This window comes from Pyrgilauda ruficollis, unplaced genomic scaffold, assembly GCF_017590135.1.
Source record: "Pyrgilauda ruficollis isolate IOZ18807 unplaced genomic scaffold, ASM1759013v1 scaffold43, whole genome shotgun sequence".
Classification (NCBI taxonomy): domain Eukaryota; kingdom Metazoa; phylum Chordata; class Aves; order Passeriformes; family Passeridae; genus Pyrgilauda; species Pyrgilauda ruficollis.
The window spans coordinates 6,569,309-6,584,267 of NW_024525823.1; the positions used below are offsets into that span (position 1 = coordinate 6,569,309).

The 14,959-nt window shown below is 38.1% G+C and overlaps 1 protein-coding gene across 1 annotated transcript in view; it reads left to right on the plus strand.

Moving 5' to 3' along the window:
- CRYBG1 (crystallin beta-gamma domain containing 1) overlaps positions 1 to 14,595 on the plus strand; it is a 94,529-nt gene extending 79,934 nt beyond the window's left edge. The window contains 7 exon segments of the mRNA XM_041478086.1: positions 650 to 759; positions 985 to 1,114; positions 4,835 to 4,974; positions 7,180 to 7,303; positions 8,468 to 8,626; positions 11,489 to 11,651; positions 14,284 to 14,595. Coding sequence (XP_041334020.1) covers positions 650 to 759; positions 985 to 1,114; positions 4,835 to 4,974; positions 7,180 to 7,303; positions 8,468 to 8,626; positions 11,489 to 11,651; positions 14,284 to 14,372 — 915 coding nt within the window. The 3' untranslated portion in view covers positions 14,373 to 14,595.
- Positions 14,596 to 14,959: the final 364 nt, after the last annotated feature.

Sequence of the window (14,959 nt, forward strand, 5' to 3'; positions counted from 1 at the left end):
GCTAATTACCCTCCAGCCAAATTAGCAAGTTTGCTGCTTAGAATTTTTTTTTATTTTTTAATAAGGGCAAAACACTCTGGGGGATGTATCCTCTCTTATCCTTGGAGCAGAGAAACAGCTACAGACACAGTCTCATGTTGGTTCTAACAGGCTCATAAAGCCCTCTACCCTGGGAATATACACCTTGCTTCTTGGCATGCTATCTGAGTCTTTTGCCAGGATTATACACCATTAGTGTTCTGAGAGGCAGAGAGATTTCATTTACTGAGAAGAGTGTGCATTTTGGAAATTAAGGAGATTGATAATATAAAAGAAAACTTTTTAATGGCCTTTTAATAAAGGTGTGCCTATTCTGGCCACTCTTTGGGAATTTGAACATCTTATCCAGCAGAGAGACCAAGAAACTATACTTGTCATTGTTGTTCTAATTATTTTGTGTGTCACTTAGTGATTTACAGCCAGAAGTAATTTTGGGAGTTATCTTGCTCTCTTGAGCAAGGATTGTAACACTGAAGAGGTGCCAAACATAGATAATCAAGGAAGTCTGGGTGTTATAAGTATATTTTTATATAATTATAGAATTAATGGTAGAAATGTAACTGAAGGTAGAAGAATTAATTTCCTTAAATATGTTTATAACTTTTTAAAGGTCCAGTTATTTTCAGAGCCTGAATTCAAGGGTAACTGCCAAATATTTGAAAAAAACACAGGATGTATTGATTCATTTGCTGTGAAGTCTTCAAAAATTTTAGATGGCAGGTAAGTTACATTGAATGAATACTGCAAAATCACTAAAATGGTAGAAGTTTCAGAAAAGTAACCAGCTTTCTAACACATGAGGTGGTTTCATGTATGGGGACTTACGGAGAACAATGCTTTGCCGTTTGCACATCAGTCTTTCAGGACACAACATTGTAAATAATGCCTCTGCATTTTAGTGGCACAGATGTCTTAAGAGGGAACTTCTTCTCCTTCTTTCTGCAGCTGCATAGTGTATGACCAGGAGGAATTCACCGGTAACCAGTATGTGTTGGAAGAAGGGATCTATCCTGATCTGACAGCAATGGGTTGTTCACCCCAAGCAGTTCTAAAATCTTTACGGATCATAAATATTGTAAGTAAAACCTATTTGAAATATTGTAAGGATAAGGACAATGATGATTCCCCAGTAAAAATTCTAGGGCACACATACAACAGAGGAGGGTTTGGTTTGGTTTGGGGGATGGGGGTTAGTTGGTTTGTTTTGGTTTGGGTTTTTTTCTATGCATTAGCAGTTAAATGTCCTAGCTGCAGTTAGTCAGGTATTTTTGACCTCTGTGCTGTTTTTGTAAAGGAGAAGATGTTACAGAAGCAACTGCCTGGGATGCCTGTTCTTAGTAACAGCTTATAAAAGAACTTCTGTAAAAAGTCAAGTCTATTTCCCAGTGGGAGGGACCACTTAGAATGGGTTGAGAAGGTGGTAGGACGGTGTGAAGAAATACCTGTACCATGCACCTTGTTTTTGATGCATATTTAAAAAGCAGGCCTAATTAAGCAACTTTGCATGAAATACATGCAATTATAAGACACTGTTGTTATCATCAGGACAATGGAATTTGAGTTAATCACAAAATAATGCATCCTTCTAGATAAGGTAAAGCAACACCCAATGGTATTTGGCAAAATCAGGCCGCGTTGTTATGTGTGGTGGATAAACTACATTTACATATTTTGTAACTCATCAGTGGCCAGGAATGAGTTTGCTCAAGCTTATAACCAATCATTATGATGGACCGCTTATGAAATCTGCAAGTATCTTTTAAGACCAAAATAGTAACTAGTAAAATGTGGTCAAGATTCCAGGAATGTATGGCAACATGAGGACATGGTACTCGTTTTAAAAAACGAGGAGTTCACTTTGAATCTCTTCTTTGAATTTGGCAACGTTATTGCACTTCACTGTAATTTTGGTAACCTGTCAGTGGTGTAGCAGTTGATGAAGGAGAGCAGAAATGTGTCATCCTCTTTCATGGCTCTGGAGAATTTTGATGTAAACAAATAACTGCAGCAAGTATGACTGCTTTCTGAACTCTTCGGCTGTCTAGGAGACAGATTCCACTAAAAGCAGTAGAATTGTTTCTAGCCAAGCTTGGTGGGTGATCACCATGAATTAAAATACATATCAATAGTTCCTGGCTTTAAAATGTTTGTTTCATTTCACTAGTTCCTGGGTTTAAAATGCTTATTTCAAGCTGGAAGGATCAGCTTACTTTTAAATGATTTACTATTTGTGACAGAGACTGATGTGTTAAAACAGAAATGCCAGTTCTGGGCTTCTTTAAGTTCTTTACACTTGTAAAACTTGTTCTAGCCCTACATTTTACCACACTTCAGACAGCAGCACAGAGCTGCATCTGTCTGCAAATCATGTGCTGCTGCTTCCTTCTTCAGAGGCTCCCTAGCTGCAGAGAAGAGGAGAATGGGTTACTTTGCTCATTGGTTTATTAGCAAACCAGAATAGAAAGAATGATTATTTCTGTCTTACTACTTACATGGTTATTTTTCATGGTTTTCCTAAAGCTTGAGCCTTATTATTTTAGCTCCTGGTTTCACCTGTCAGACATGTTTTAGGACTGTATTTTGGCAGTGCCAATCTTAATTCCTCCCTACCATCTGCCATTTCTGTAGCTTTCCTCGGGATTTTTCATGACATTTCTATACAGGAAGCACCTTTGCTATTTTAATGTCATGTTACTGTATTTATCTATTTAAACACCCCTTTAAAGGGATCATTTTTTGAGGGACCATGAAAAAAGGAAATTAAAGGGATATTTGATACACTTGTAAGTGAAAGCTAAAAGGGCTTTTTTAAATAAGAGAACTTATGGAACTATATTAAGGGCTGTTTATAAGCTCAAGGGTTTTGGGGGGTTGGATTCCACTATATCCTGCTTGTGCTTGGTTTGCATGTTCTACATAGTTGTGCTGCAGATAGAAAATAGCATTTTTCCTTCTTGAATTTGACACATGTTCTTCTTTCTGAGCGTACTATAAAAAACAGCTGTGAATGTGGTTTGTACTTGAACAGTCATCTGTAATGAGAAACCCTGTGGAATAACTAAATGTAGATCTGCAGGAACACCAGCTTGGTACAGTGCAGTACACAGGAAGAACTGACAGAAAATTCATGGGCTGACCTTGCACTTGTCACTGTTTTATATTAATGTGTTGCTGCTGAATCAAAAAAAAATGCCCAGTGTAAGGTGTGGCAGAAAATTGGAGGATTTTCTTTTCTGTTTCTGTTTTCTTTGCAAGAAGATTATTTCTAAAGCATTGTATGAGGCTGAAAGGCTGTTGTCTGAGAAGTTGCATGTCTCAGAGGGCAGGTGCCAGTCTATAAAAGGGCTTAGAGTTCAGAGACACTGGGATGTCATCACAGTGTGACTGGTCCCGTTGGACTCTTTATCCCTGGTGGTGCATGACAATCTAACTGGTGTTGCCTTTCATGGTGGGGCTGAGCATACTCTGATTTTGCAGTGAAGGAAAAAAAGCCTCTCCTGGAATTTTCCACAGCCCAGCAGCATGTGTGCCATCAGGAAGCAGAGCTCAGCTGCTCTGTGATAAGCTGCACAGGTAATGGTGACACTCATGCAACAGCATCATCTGAGCCCTTAAACATCTAAAGGAAGATTAAAGAGGAATGTAAGCACTGTTAGAAATGGGTAGATGGGAGGTCTTGCCTAAGAAATTCACATGGAAGCATGCATATATGAGCTGCCACGCATGCATGGAGCCAGCTCTGCCTTGGAGGGCCTGTTTCCATGCCTGAGGCTGGATGGGAGTCTGTCGAGACTTTGCGTCATGTCAGGCGTTCCCAATCCAGTTGATGTGTGAGAGTGCTGAACACATGCCAGAAGGAAAGAGCTCTTCTGGCTGTGGCATTGGATTTATGCAGTTGTTGGCTGGAAGATTTGTGAGAAAGGGAGTGGCAGTGTCATTTCTGTCTATGAGTGTACACTGTAGCACCAGGACTCTCAGGCTTAATTGACTTTTACCTGGGGAATTTCAAAACTTGCCTCCCAGCTTCCACAGGAAGGCCTTCATTATGACAGGTTATTTTCAGTCCACTACAGATACCTTGCCCCACAGAAAAGAGTCCAAAGTTCCTTTTCCAGAAGACATTCAAATTGGATTCAGTGTTGCAGAGAGCTTCATGTGGGCAGAATCCCTCAAACACCAGAAGCATTTTGACAGAGAAGGAGAAGAATCATCTCCCCACAGCAATTTGGAGGATTCTGATGTTACAGTTTTCACTTGTGGTGAATTTTTACCTCAGTAGTATGAAACTTGAATCTTTTGTCTAGTCAGAGATTGAAGTTGCCGTAACCTACTGTAAAAGTTAAAAATTAACGCAATAAGTGATAAGCAGTGCTGACAAGGCTGTCATAATTTGAAGCTGTAGAAATCAATATTATCTTACTGTCTGTTCAGCTCTTTGTATGAAAATTCCCACGAGTGGGGGTTAGTGCAATGGAAGAGAGATATGGCATTGATTAAAATGTATTTTAAAACATACTTAAGGTATTGTGCAAGAACCAGCCACGGAGGTCTTTGTGCCTGAAGATAAGGAAGCTTTAAGTTCCATGCAAGCAGATCCCTCCTGTATTTTGTATAAGGGTTTTTTATGACTTTTCAAGTTTAATTAGAAAGTTGAAGAGCAGAAACATTCAGGGTTTTTGATCTTAAACCATCAAGAAGAAACCTCTGAAATAAAAGGGGTATGTGGAGTACTGATCTTCACAGTTACCATCTGGAATTCCAACATCCTATAAAAGCACTTATCTTCCTTTTGCAGGAGCTGTCTGAGCCCTGCATAACTCTTTTTGAAAAGACGGGTTTCCAAGGAAAGAAAATTGAGTTCAGTACAGAAATCTTAAATCTTCAGTTCCTGGGATACAATCCTCGAATAGCTTCAGTTCAAGTCCTTGGTGGCATGTAAGTTTAAAATCACCTTTTGATTCTTTAGAATGAAGTACTTACTCAACTTTACAGGTGTAATGGAACCACAGAATGTAAAACTAGAATATCATAATGTGTGTACTGCATTAATGCCATTTCATCTTACAGAGTATTTTCATATCCTGTCTCAACAATATGTTATCACTGACTCATGTCCTTTGCTAGGATTTGAAATGAATTTGAATAAAGCTCTCATGTCTTCTCTCATGCCATATTATAAACATCAGCTTGGATAGCATCCTTGAAACCAACCTCTTGTGCTCTTGGTTTGTGATCTGTGTCATAAGTTCAAAATTTTTTTAATAAGTCCTCATGGTCATCCTTTAACTTTTTAACTTCTGCTATGGACACAGAGGTACAATCAGACCATGATTTCACCTCTTTTGATGTTAGTAGTAATAGTCCCTTTTACTTCAGGAATGGAATGAGAATCTAGCAGTTAGATTTGGTAGGTGTTTTTAAGCAGTTGTGTTCACTAAATGTACCCTTGAAGATCATGTAAAAAATACTCTCTGATGAAGCTGAAGAGCTGTTTGGAAGCATTTTTAAAACTACTGTCCTATATTCTAGGATTCCAGCAGATCTGTTAAATTCTCTTTTTGTTTTTTTTCCCTGTTGTTAACCTCTACCTCTAAGATACTTGCCCCGGTTTTGGTGGTTTTTGTAGTTTGGGGTTTTTATGATAGATCCACGTTACTGTTGCTTTGCATTTAAATGTGTTCTTTTGAAGAGGCAAATTTCCAAGGTGTGTGCTAAAGAGATGCTGTTGGATAGCTGAAGACTGCCCTCAAGTGGATAGCTAATAACCAAATCTGTAGAGCAAATAATTTTCCCCATCTGGATAAGATAGTCAAAGAGTTTTCTTAGCACACTGAACTGAGCTTTGAAACAGAGGTTGTAAGAAAAGGTACATGTTTATATTGTGAAGTTTCCAAAGGTGTCAGTATCTTTCACATAACCACAATAGTTGATTCTCACTTTCCATAACATGAAGTCAAACATCAAGTTACTTCTTTGCCAATATCATGATTCCAGGTAATGGAATTGTGAATTGTGTCTGTTTCCTGTCCAGTGAATATATGGGTGGTTTTTTTTTTTTTGGTGGATCACCAGAAACATAGAATATGATATGAAAATTTGGATTTCATTGTAGCAGTGTCAGCTGCTGAAATATATCAAAATACAGGGTTTACAGCTTCCTTGCCCCTGCTGCCTCCCTTATTGAAGACTGTTTCATCTTCTCTTCCTTTGCTAAGAGACCTCCATTTATAATTCCTGGAGATAGATGTGTATTAGGCAGTGAAAAAGCACCAAAATTAAAGTGAGTTTACTTCTGGATGGAGAAGTCTGGTGACAAATCAGTCAGAGGAGGGAGCATATTGAGTGTTCATGTACTCAAACCCCCATGGCTACTGGACAGTCCCAGCATATCACTGTGAGAGGACTCTAGAAATTGCACTGTATGGCAGCCTATTTTGAAGCCCAGACATAATTCACTGGCTGTGCCAATAATAGAGAATCAGAAGTTGGGTTCTGACAGATGACACTCAATGTGTGATTTTAAGCGTAGCTGGATGCGTGTTAGGGAATGCTAAACAAATTTTTTCTATGTGCACTCTTGCTCTGTCTCTTCCCCACCCTCCTTGCAGGTATTTGGAAAGAAGAGAGATGTTATGAAATAAAACCTATATCAAAATACCCAAGAGAACTTCACTCTGTTGCAGTTTCCAGTGTTTGCTTGTTCCAGTCTGTATCCATAGTAGTTCTTTCTCACATGAACCAGGCCTGTCCAAATTCAGATACACAAACCAGCTGGTTCTGCACCTGTAGCAATATAGCATTTAATACATATAGATCTATGCTCCTTGAGGAGTCACAATGCCTCCTGAAAACAAATGGTATTTAAAAGCTGGGTTCTCCCAAGAAAATGCTTTGCTTCATTCAGCTTGTGATTTTTAAATAATAGGACTCTAAAATTAGAACTCCTGTGTACCCATCTCAGTGTGGCTGACCTAAATCAGGATGTTATTTTATTGTTTTTAAGGCCTGTTACAAAGAAGCTAATTGTCTTTCCAAAGCTAAACACTGCTATGTTGTGGGACAGATTTCTATTAAACTCATTTATTGATTCCAAAGCAGAATTTGGCAGTTAAAATATTGTCTTATTTTTTCTCCTCACAGATGGATAATTTATGAACACAGTAATTACAGGGGACGTCAGATGTTGTTAACACCAAATGAAATTCCAGACTGGTATAAAGCCAGTGGCTTTTGTCAGATAGGTTCTCTGAGACCTTTACTGCAGGTGAGTGGGCTTTGACATGAGCTCATCAAGCACTAATTTATGTCTTGTCATGGGGTTGGGGAGATATTATGCAGCTGTAAGCAGCGTTACAGTCTTGTCACAGGCATGTGACAAACTTCAGCATGGGCAATTGTGTAAAGAAATCCAGAGTTTTGTGTATAATAAAAGCTGTTTGAATATGCTACGTGGCTTTGCAGTTACATGGCTTAAACTGTTAATTAAGCATCCTTTAAACCGACGTACAGAAGACAGCATATAAGGATTAATTAAGGATTACTAAATAATGGCTATAACTGCTGTATATAAATGATTTGAAGTTGTTTCATAACTAGAACCCAGACTGGTTGCTGGCATACTGTCTATACTATCTGCATTATTTATGGAACAACAAGAAAATTGGTTAAAAAAAAGATACTTCAGTGAATAGTGATTTTGTGTTGGTTTAAGAGGAAGAGTCCCTCTCTGCTTATTACTTGGCAGAATAATTTGCAAATCTAATGCAAAATTTATTCTTGTCATGCACTCTTAATTTTGTTCTGTAAATGTTTTTGTTCTATAAATATGTATAATATTTGTTCCATATGATCTTGTCCAATGGTGCGGCAGTCCTGTGAGCTTTAACATTTGTGTTCTTGCTGGGCCATATTTCATAGGAGAAACAACTTTTTCTAATTCATAGGTTACTTGTACCTGTAACCAGCTTCATTTGTTTGCTGTCATGGCTTTGTCTTTGTATAGCCTTAAGCAGAATTAGGAATAATGCATTTTCACTGCCCTGCTGAGAGCTTGTCTGAACAGAAGTGTTCATGTGTAAGAGGCCACACAAGTGCACCCTTAATGAAACCCAAGAGCATATATGGAATGGAATTAGCAGAGAGAAGTTATTCTGCTCTGCATTAAAAAATTTTAGTTTTCCACTGTGTGCTGATTTCAGTGCATAGGAAAACCTAAAGCTCTCCATGCTGAGTGGTGAGTTCTCACAGCTTGTCTTGTCCCAATGTTTATGGGCTTCTGAATTACATTCTCAAATTAAGAAGTTAAGCTTTCAGAAAGAAAGAGGGAGGTTTGGGGTTCAGCAATGACAGTAACTGCTCTGAAGTTAACTGAGAGCAGGATGTGTTCACTGCTGAGATTGTGGTTAAAGAGTTCTTTTGTTTTGTGCAGAAACGTGTGTACTTCAGGCTTCGAAACAAGGAAACAGGAAAATTCATGTCAGCTGATGGCAACCTAGATAATCTGAATCTTCTCAGAATACAGGTTGCAGAAGATACAGACTCAGATGATCAAATCTGGGTTTATCAGGATGGATTCATAAGGTGTCGGGTAAGGTTTGAGTTCAATGTGCATTTTCTCTTTTCCTCTCCAGTAGTAGGGCTTTATGAATTTAATTCCTACTGCAGCATCTTCATTCATTTTATGGGCTTAATCTGTTTCAACTATAATGTAATCCTTCTGTAGGGAGTTGGTTTTTGTGGGTTTTGTTTTGATTTGCTTTAGTCAACTCTGGCTTTTTCAGGTGATATAAACTAGTTGTATGATACTTTTTTGATATAATGGAAATTTTGAGAGAAAGTATTGCAAAAGTATCAAAGCAGGGGAGACCCTTCCTGATAATATTTTGAAGGATGCATACCGTGCAGTAGGACAGTTAGTGTAATGTAGGTTGGTATTTGTACCAGTTTAGAGCAAATTTAGGAGGAAACAGTTAAAAATATAAACATCATAAAGTCACCCTAGGACAATATCCTCTTGTGCATTTAGGCAAGCTTAAAGATAAATCCCACTCTTTTGAGCCATTTAGGGGTGGGGTTTTTTTCCTTTTGTTTAGGGGTTTTTTGTTTGTTTTCTGGTTATCCTTGTATTTGTCAAATCCATCATTTTTCCTTTCTTCTGTACAAGTTTCCAAATGAAGCCATACTTTTCTCACAGTCCATAAAACTAATCATGTGCAAATTGTCATTGAGGTGAGCAGAGGTATGCACAGTTCATATAATGTTTAAGCATGAACAGTCTTTGGTAGGGATGCCAGCTAAAAGAAAATTAAGTTACTTTAATACTGTTAAACAGCTTGACTGCAAAGAATCATGTGAACTTTTTCTATAGGATTGTATAACTTCAAAGAAGCCATTTAGAACTATGTCATCTATGCTGGAGGGAAGAATCTTACTGTTAATAAGCTAAGGCATTGTTCGGACATGTTTACAGGACACATGCAGTTGTAAAAGGGATTTATGCAGACAGCAAAATGATGCAAAGTAAGCTAAAAGCTTTAATATGGCATACAAAAGACTTCTCTTTTGATGGTGCTTCTCAAACATGTCAACAAGTTTTCATATTGAGACAGTGTGGTATTATATGGCTTTGGATAAATGCTCCTGGGTTTTGCCATTTTTCTGTATCTCATAAAGCAATTTTTCTGTGCACAGAAAATACACAGCTTGTGCTGTATAGCAATCAGGTAGCTTAGTGCAGAGTGCAAGCTGGCAACATTGATCTTAAGTGACTGAACTCTTACAGAGTTCTGTCATCTTTCTGGTGAATCCATTTTGCACAAACCAGAAATTGGGTTTTACCACATATTACAAAGAAAACTGAGCTCCTGGGTGGGTAGCTACCTGCACGGAGGCAGACATAGGTCACTGGAAGAACCTGCACCTTCCTGTAAGCCTGGGTCATCTCATTGACTGAGTCATGAGATCTGACCTTGAGCTGTGCCTGGGGTTTTCAAGGAAGGGCTGTTTTAAGTATGTGGGATAACCAGTAAGCAAGATATGAAAGTCATTCTGCTCTTTTTTCAGAAATAGATATGAATGCAGGTCTCCTTACTCCTCATGAGTTTCATGGAGACGGGTGAAGTTCTGGTCTAGTGGACCTAATGTCTAAGCTCAGAGTTTTCCTTGTCCCACTAGAGAACGCTTCAGATACAAGTGAGAATTTCACAACCAAATCAACTTTCTCTAATTCTAGGTTATGATAGTCAGAAGTATGACTTTCTCAAGACAAAGTGCTTTCAAAATAATTTAGGGCCATTTCAACAATGACAGATGAGTGTTCAATCTGCCACAGAAGTGCATTCAGTAGTTAAAAGGTGCAGTTTATGATGATCTACTGAAAATCACTGTTTATCTAGAAAAATTGACTGTTACTTAGTAATACAGCCTTAACACTCTTTTGAAATAAGCTTGATTTTTGCCAGCTCTTTTTTTAACCAAGAAGACATTTGCAGATGTTTGAAATCAAGTTCTACAAGTGACTAGGAAAAGAGTGTAGAACAAATAAGCAAATATTACTGTGATACCCTGTGAAATTCATACACTTGATACTGTGCAGTTATGTCCTCTTTATGAAAAGCTTACTGCAAAACTAGAAATGTTTGGAAAAAAAATATGTTCAGAAGAAATGGAGAGCTTCTATGCAAGGAAGAGACAAAAAATTTTAGCCTACAAAGTGTACACTCTGAGTGATGATGTGCTTGAAGTCTCTGCAAACATTATGCTTTAGCGAGGACATTTTAGCCTACAAAGGGTACTCTGAGTGATGATGTGCTTGAAGTCTCTGCAAACATTATGCTTTAAAATAATCAAGGAATGAGGAGAGCATCAAATAAAACTAGTTGCATATAAAATTATGTTTAATTTGGTAGTTAGGATTATGTTTATTATGTAATTATGTTTAATGGTAGTTAGGATTTAGAATTGCTTGCCACAGTATGGAAGGGTTACAATACACAAGGGTGTTCACATTAAAGGGTTACTCTGATCTTGGTGGATAGTGACTAAAAATTCACACATGGGACAGAAAATGAGCATTAAAGATTTTGGGATGCATGGAAAAGTCTCTGGGCTGGCAGTTGCTGTAGCCTGGAAGAGATAACCACAAACACACTTCATACAAGAGTACTGTCAATGTAATCTTCCATGGTACCAATGTAATCTTCAGTTATTGGCCACTGCTATAGACAGGTGCTAATTGTTCCTTTTGATCTGATACACCATAGTTATTTTAATGTTCCCATGTAGTGGAGAGTGTCAGCATAAACAGGAACAAAAGAAAGATGAGTCTTGAGTTTTGGGCAAAAATAGATTCCTGGAGGGAAAGTCATTCCCTCTGATTTGATAAAAAAAACAGTGGACAGTAGAAGTAAAGCCATTCTGAGTAATTGCTGTTGCCTTTCTAATGACGCAGATGGCAGAGGATTGCTGCTTGACAATTGTTGGAAATCTTATAACTCCTGGCTCTAAACTCGGTCTGTCATTTGAGCGGAATGAAGACAAACAATATTGGCATATTAGTCCCGATGGCAGAATTTATAGCAAGATGAAACCCAAGTTGGTTTTAGATATCAAAGGTAAGCAAATGTTATCTCATTACATTGGGTCTTAATTACATGGTATTTGCAGTGGGATACACACTAAATGTGCCTATAAATTAGGAAGGAGGTTTAGTTGCTTTAATCTAGAAGCAAAAAAGACCCGATCAGCTAGTTTGACCTCCTGAATTATACAGGCCCTAAGACTTCATTTCATTTCTCCTACATACAATTTAGTAACCCACAGTACTTGCTTATCTTGTATTCTCAGTGTCCACTCGCTGTAGATAGCCTCAGTTAATTTCTGGGCAATGTGAATATGATTATTTAAAATGGTGAAGTAAGAACAACCTAACTTTTCATTAACTTTAATTTCTGTAAGTGCAAATTTTCTTAAATAGTAGTTGTTGATGCAATAGCCAAAGGATATTAGGAAAGCAAAGGCAGACTTGTATACTGATGTGATTAGATGCAAAAAGGTGAGGTTCTTTTGTTTGTTAATGGTATGCCTATATGGCAAGTGTGAGATTCTGCCATAGCAGCCTGGGGTCTGTGAGCACTTGATGTGTATTTTGGAGTCACTTTTGTCATAGTAATTTGATTTGTGTAGGTACTATTTCTGAACTTTGTTTTCAAAGCTTCACAGAAAGTCTAAAAAAGTGGCAATCTGAATGATTAGCAGAATTAGCATAATCAGATCTTCTTATGTAACTGCTTTTTTGGGTGAAGGGAGTAAACATTTTCTGGATCTGTTCTATTCTATTAATTTTTTTAGCTGTTTTAAGATTGATTATAAATTGATAATTTATAATTGATAAATGTGACATTAATGATGTCAATTACAATCACCACTATCTCCCAAAAAAACCCAAACCAACCAGAAAAACAACACAGTCAACAGTCAGCACTTTAGAACTAAACAGGACTGAACACTGGAATCACAGAATATCCTGAGCTGGAAGGGACCTATAAGGATCATCAAAGCCAACTCCTGGCCCTGTACGGGACACCCCAACAGTCACACCATGTGCCCAAGAGCATTGTCCAAAAGCTTCTTCAACTCTGTCAGGCTTGGTGCTGTGACCACTTTCCTGGGGAGCCTGTTCCAAACAAGTAGAAATACTATAGCATTGTCTTTTCTTCAGTTAATCATGTTAAAAGCAATTATGTATTCTGCATTTATAATTGAAGAACTTTACAATGGATAGGCCTGGTGGTGGGAGTACAGATGCACTCTTAGCTTTAAAACAAAGTACATCTGTACAGTAAATACAAAACAGTAGATACATTTAGCTTTCAGTAAATGTAAATGTATTTTTAGCTTTTTTTTTGAGAAAGCCTAGTAAGAACATTGCCTGTTTCTGCCTACTCTGCCGATCCATTCTGGACCACAAACTGTGCGTTAAAGAATTCCTCAGCAAATGAATGCAGTTGTGTAACTGTGCAGTTGCCAATGCCACCTTGTGGATAAACTGCTATAGCACAAAGCCTTGTCCAGAGCACCATGCTATCAAAGTAAATAGTCTCTCTATCCACTAACAAAACCATCCCAGCTTACCCCATCTTAACACATTTACATTCTATCAGACACCACTTAAAATTTTTTTTTGCACTCACAGTGATAACTGAGCTACAAAAAATAATATTAGCTGTAAAGGTCAGTATCTTACACTCATCATAAGCTTTCTGCTGCCAGGCTTGTCTTTTGCTCAGTCAGGTGAGGCAATGGGGGTGCAGAACAAAAAGACAGTGTCCATGGAAGTGTCCTGGTGCTTTGTATAAATGGTTTGCACAGATGGCTACTTCCAGTGGGAATACCACCTGCACTGCAGGTGTGTTGTACTGCAGGAAATGCACGTGTCCTACATTTCTGCAGTACATACTAGATCTGAGGGAAAAAAACATCAATTCTGACTTTCAACTTCAGTCAAATGTGTCATTGCTTTCCAGTTTCCTAAGTTAGAATATTAATGGTGCTCTTCTATGAGAACATACTTGGCATTGTACCGCGTAAGGAGATTAAGCTCTTCTAAGAAATGTTTCTATTTTGCATTCAGATATGTTCAGCTGCCAGTTTTGCATTCAGATACGTTCAGCTGCCACTGGAAACAGCTGAACATTGGGTGATACATTGTGCATGATGAATTGTGATTCATCTGGTCAAAATAAAGGATTATAATGGCAAGGAGTAAATGAGTGCCAGACCTTGTCTCTGACTTGGTCACGTGTGTATTGTCTGGTAGCAGAAGGACTGACTTCATCATCTAAACATCTTCACTCTGTTTTTAGAGCCAAGTGACAATTGGCAATTGTTGCAGGAAAACTGAATAGTCAAGCATGACTTTAGGGAAGTGACAGTCTTCAAGGAGCTGCACCTGACTGTACTGCAGTGTTTCTTTCCTTTTCCATCCAGGCTGAAACAGCTGAGAAACTGAATTGCTAAAGGGGTGGAGAGAATAAGGCAGACCGATCCTGTTTAATTCAAAAACTGTTTCAAAAATAAATTCCAAAAGCAGGCAGTGATGAAAATACGTTTGTCTTCTCAGAGCTATGGGTCAAAGAGAAATTGTATACACCAGCTCTTACTAGAGCTTTTCTGAAACCTAGAGTATTTTTCTCTTATTTCAAAGAGACAAATTTAACCTCCCTTCTTTGACATTCCTCTCTACAGGAGGCACACAGTATGACTGCGACCATGTTGTTGTCAACACAGTCAGTGAAGAAAAGTTAACGCAATGTTGGGAACCGCTGGTTGTGTAAACCCAGTGAAGCAAAGATGACGTTTGAATTGGCCACTATTCTGGACACTGGAATTGGCACTGCCATCTCTGAAGGATACAGGATCAACGATGAGAGTTTTGTCTTTTCTTCACAATTTTAAAAAGAACAAGCAACAGAATTATTTCACCTCCCTATCCAAGATTATTTTCCCTATAAAAACTTGAGTATCTCAAAACCTTCCTTTTTTTTTTTTTTGTTTTTTGTTTTTAAATCCTTACAATTCAGTGTTGGATAGAGATTTGGCAGTATGCCTCAGGCTAGAAGGGAACAACTGAGAGAGACCCCGTGGAGTTACAATCATGTCAGCGAGTAGTTAACCCAGTATAGTCAGTAAATGCAACTTCTTTTATAAAGGACAGGAGTGCAGTGTGTATGTGGGTATAGCAACTTGGACCTATGGGCTGTAGTATAGAGAAATATTCACTACGGGAAATTAATATATTTGGTTCACTGGAACAAACTTAAACTTGTGTTTACTGAAAATTTATCTACTGCTAGTACAGCACATCCAAAGACATTTTAACATGTGGCTTCAAGTATAGTTAGTATGCTAATATATTAAGTCC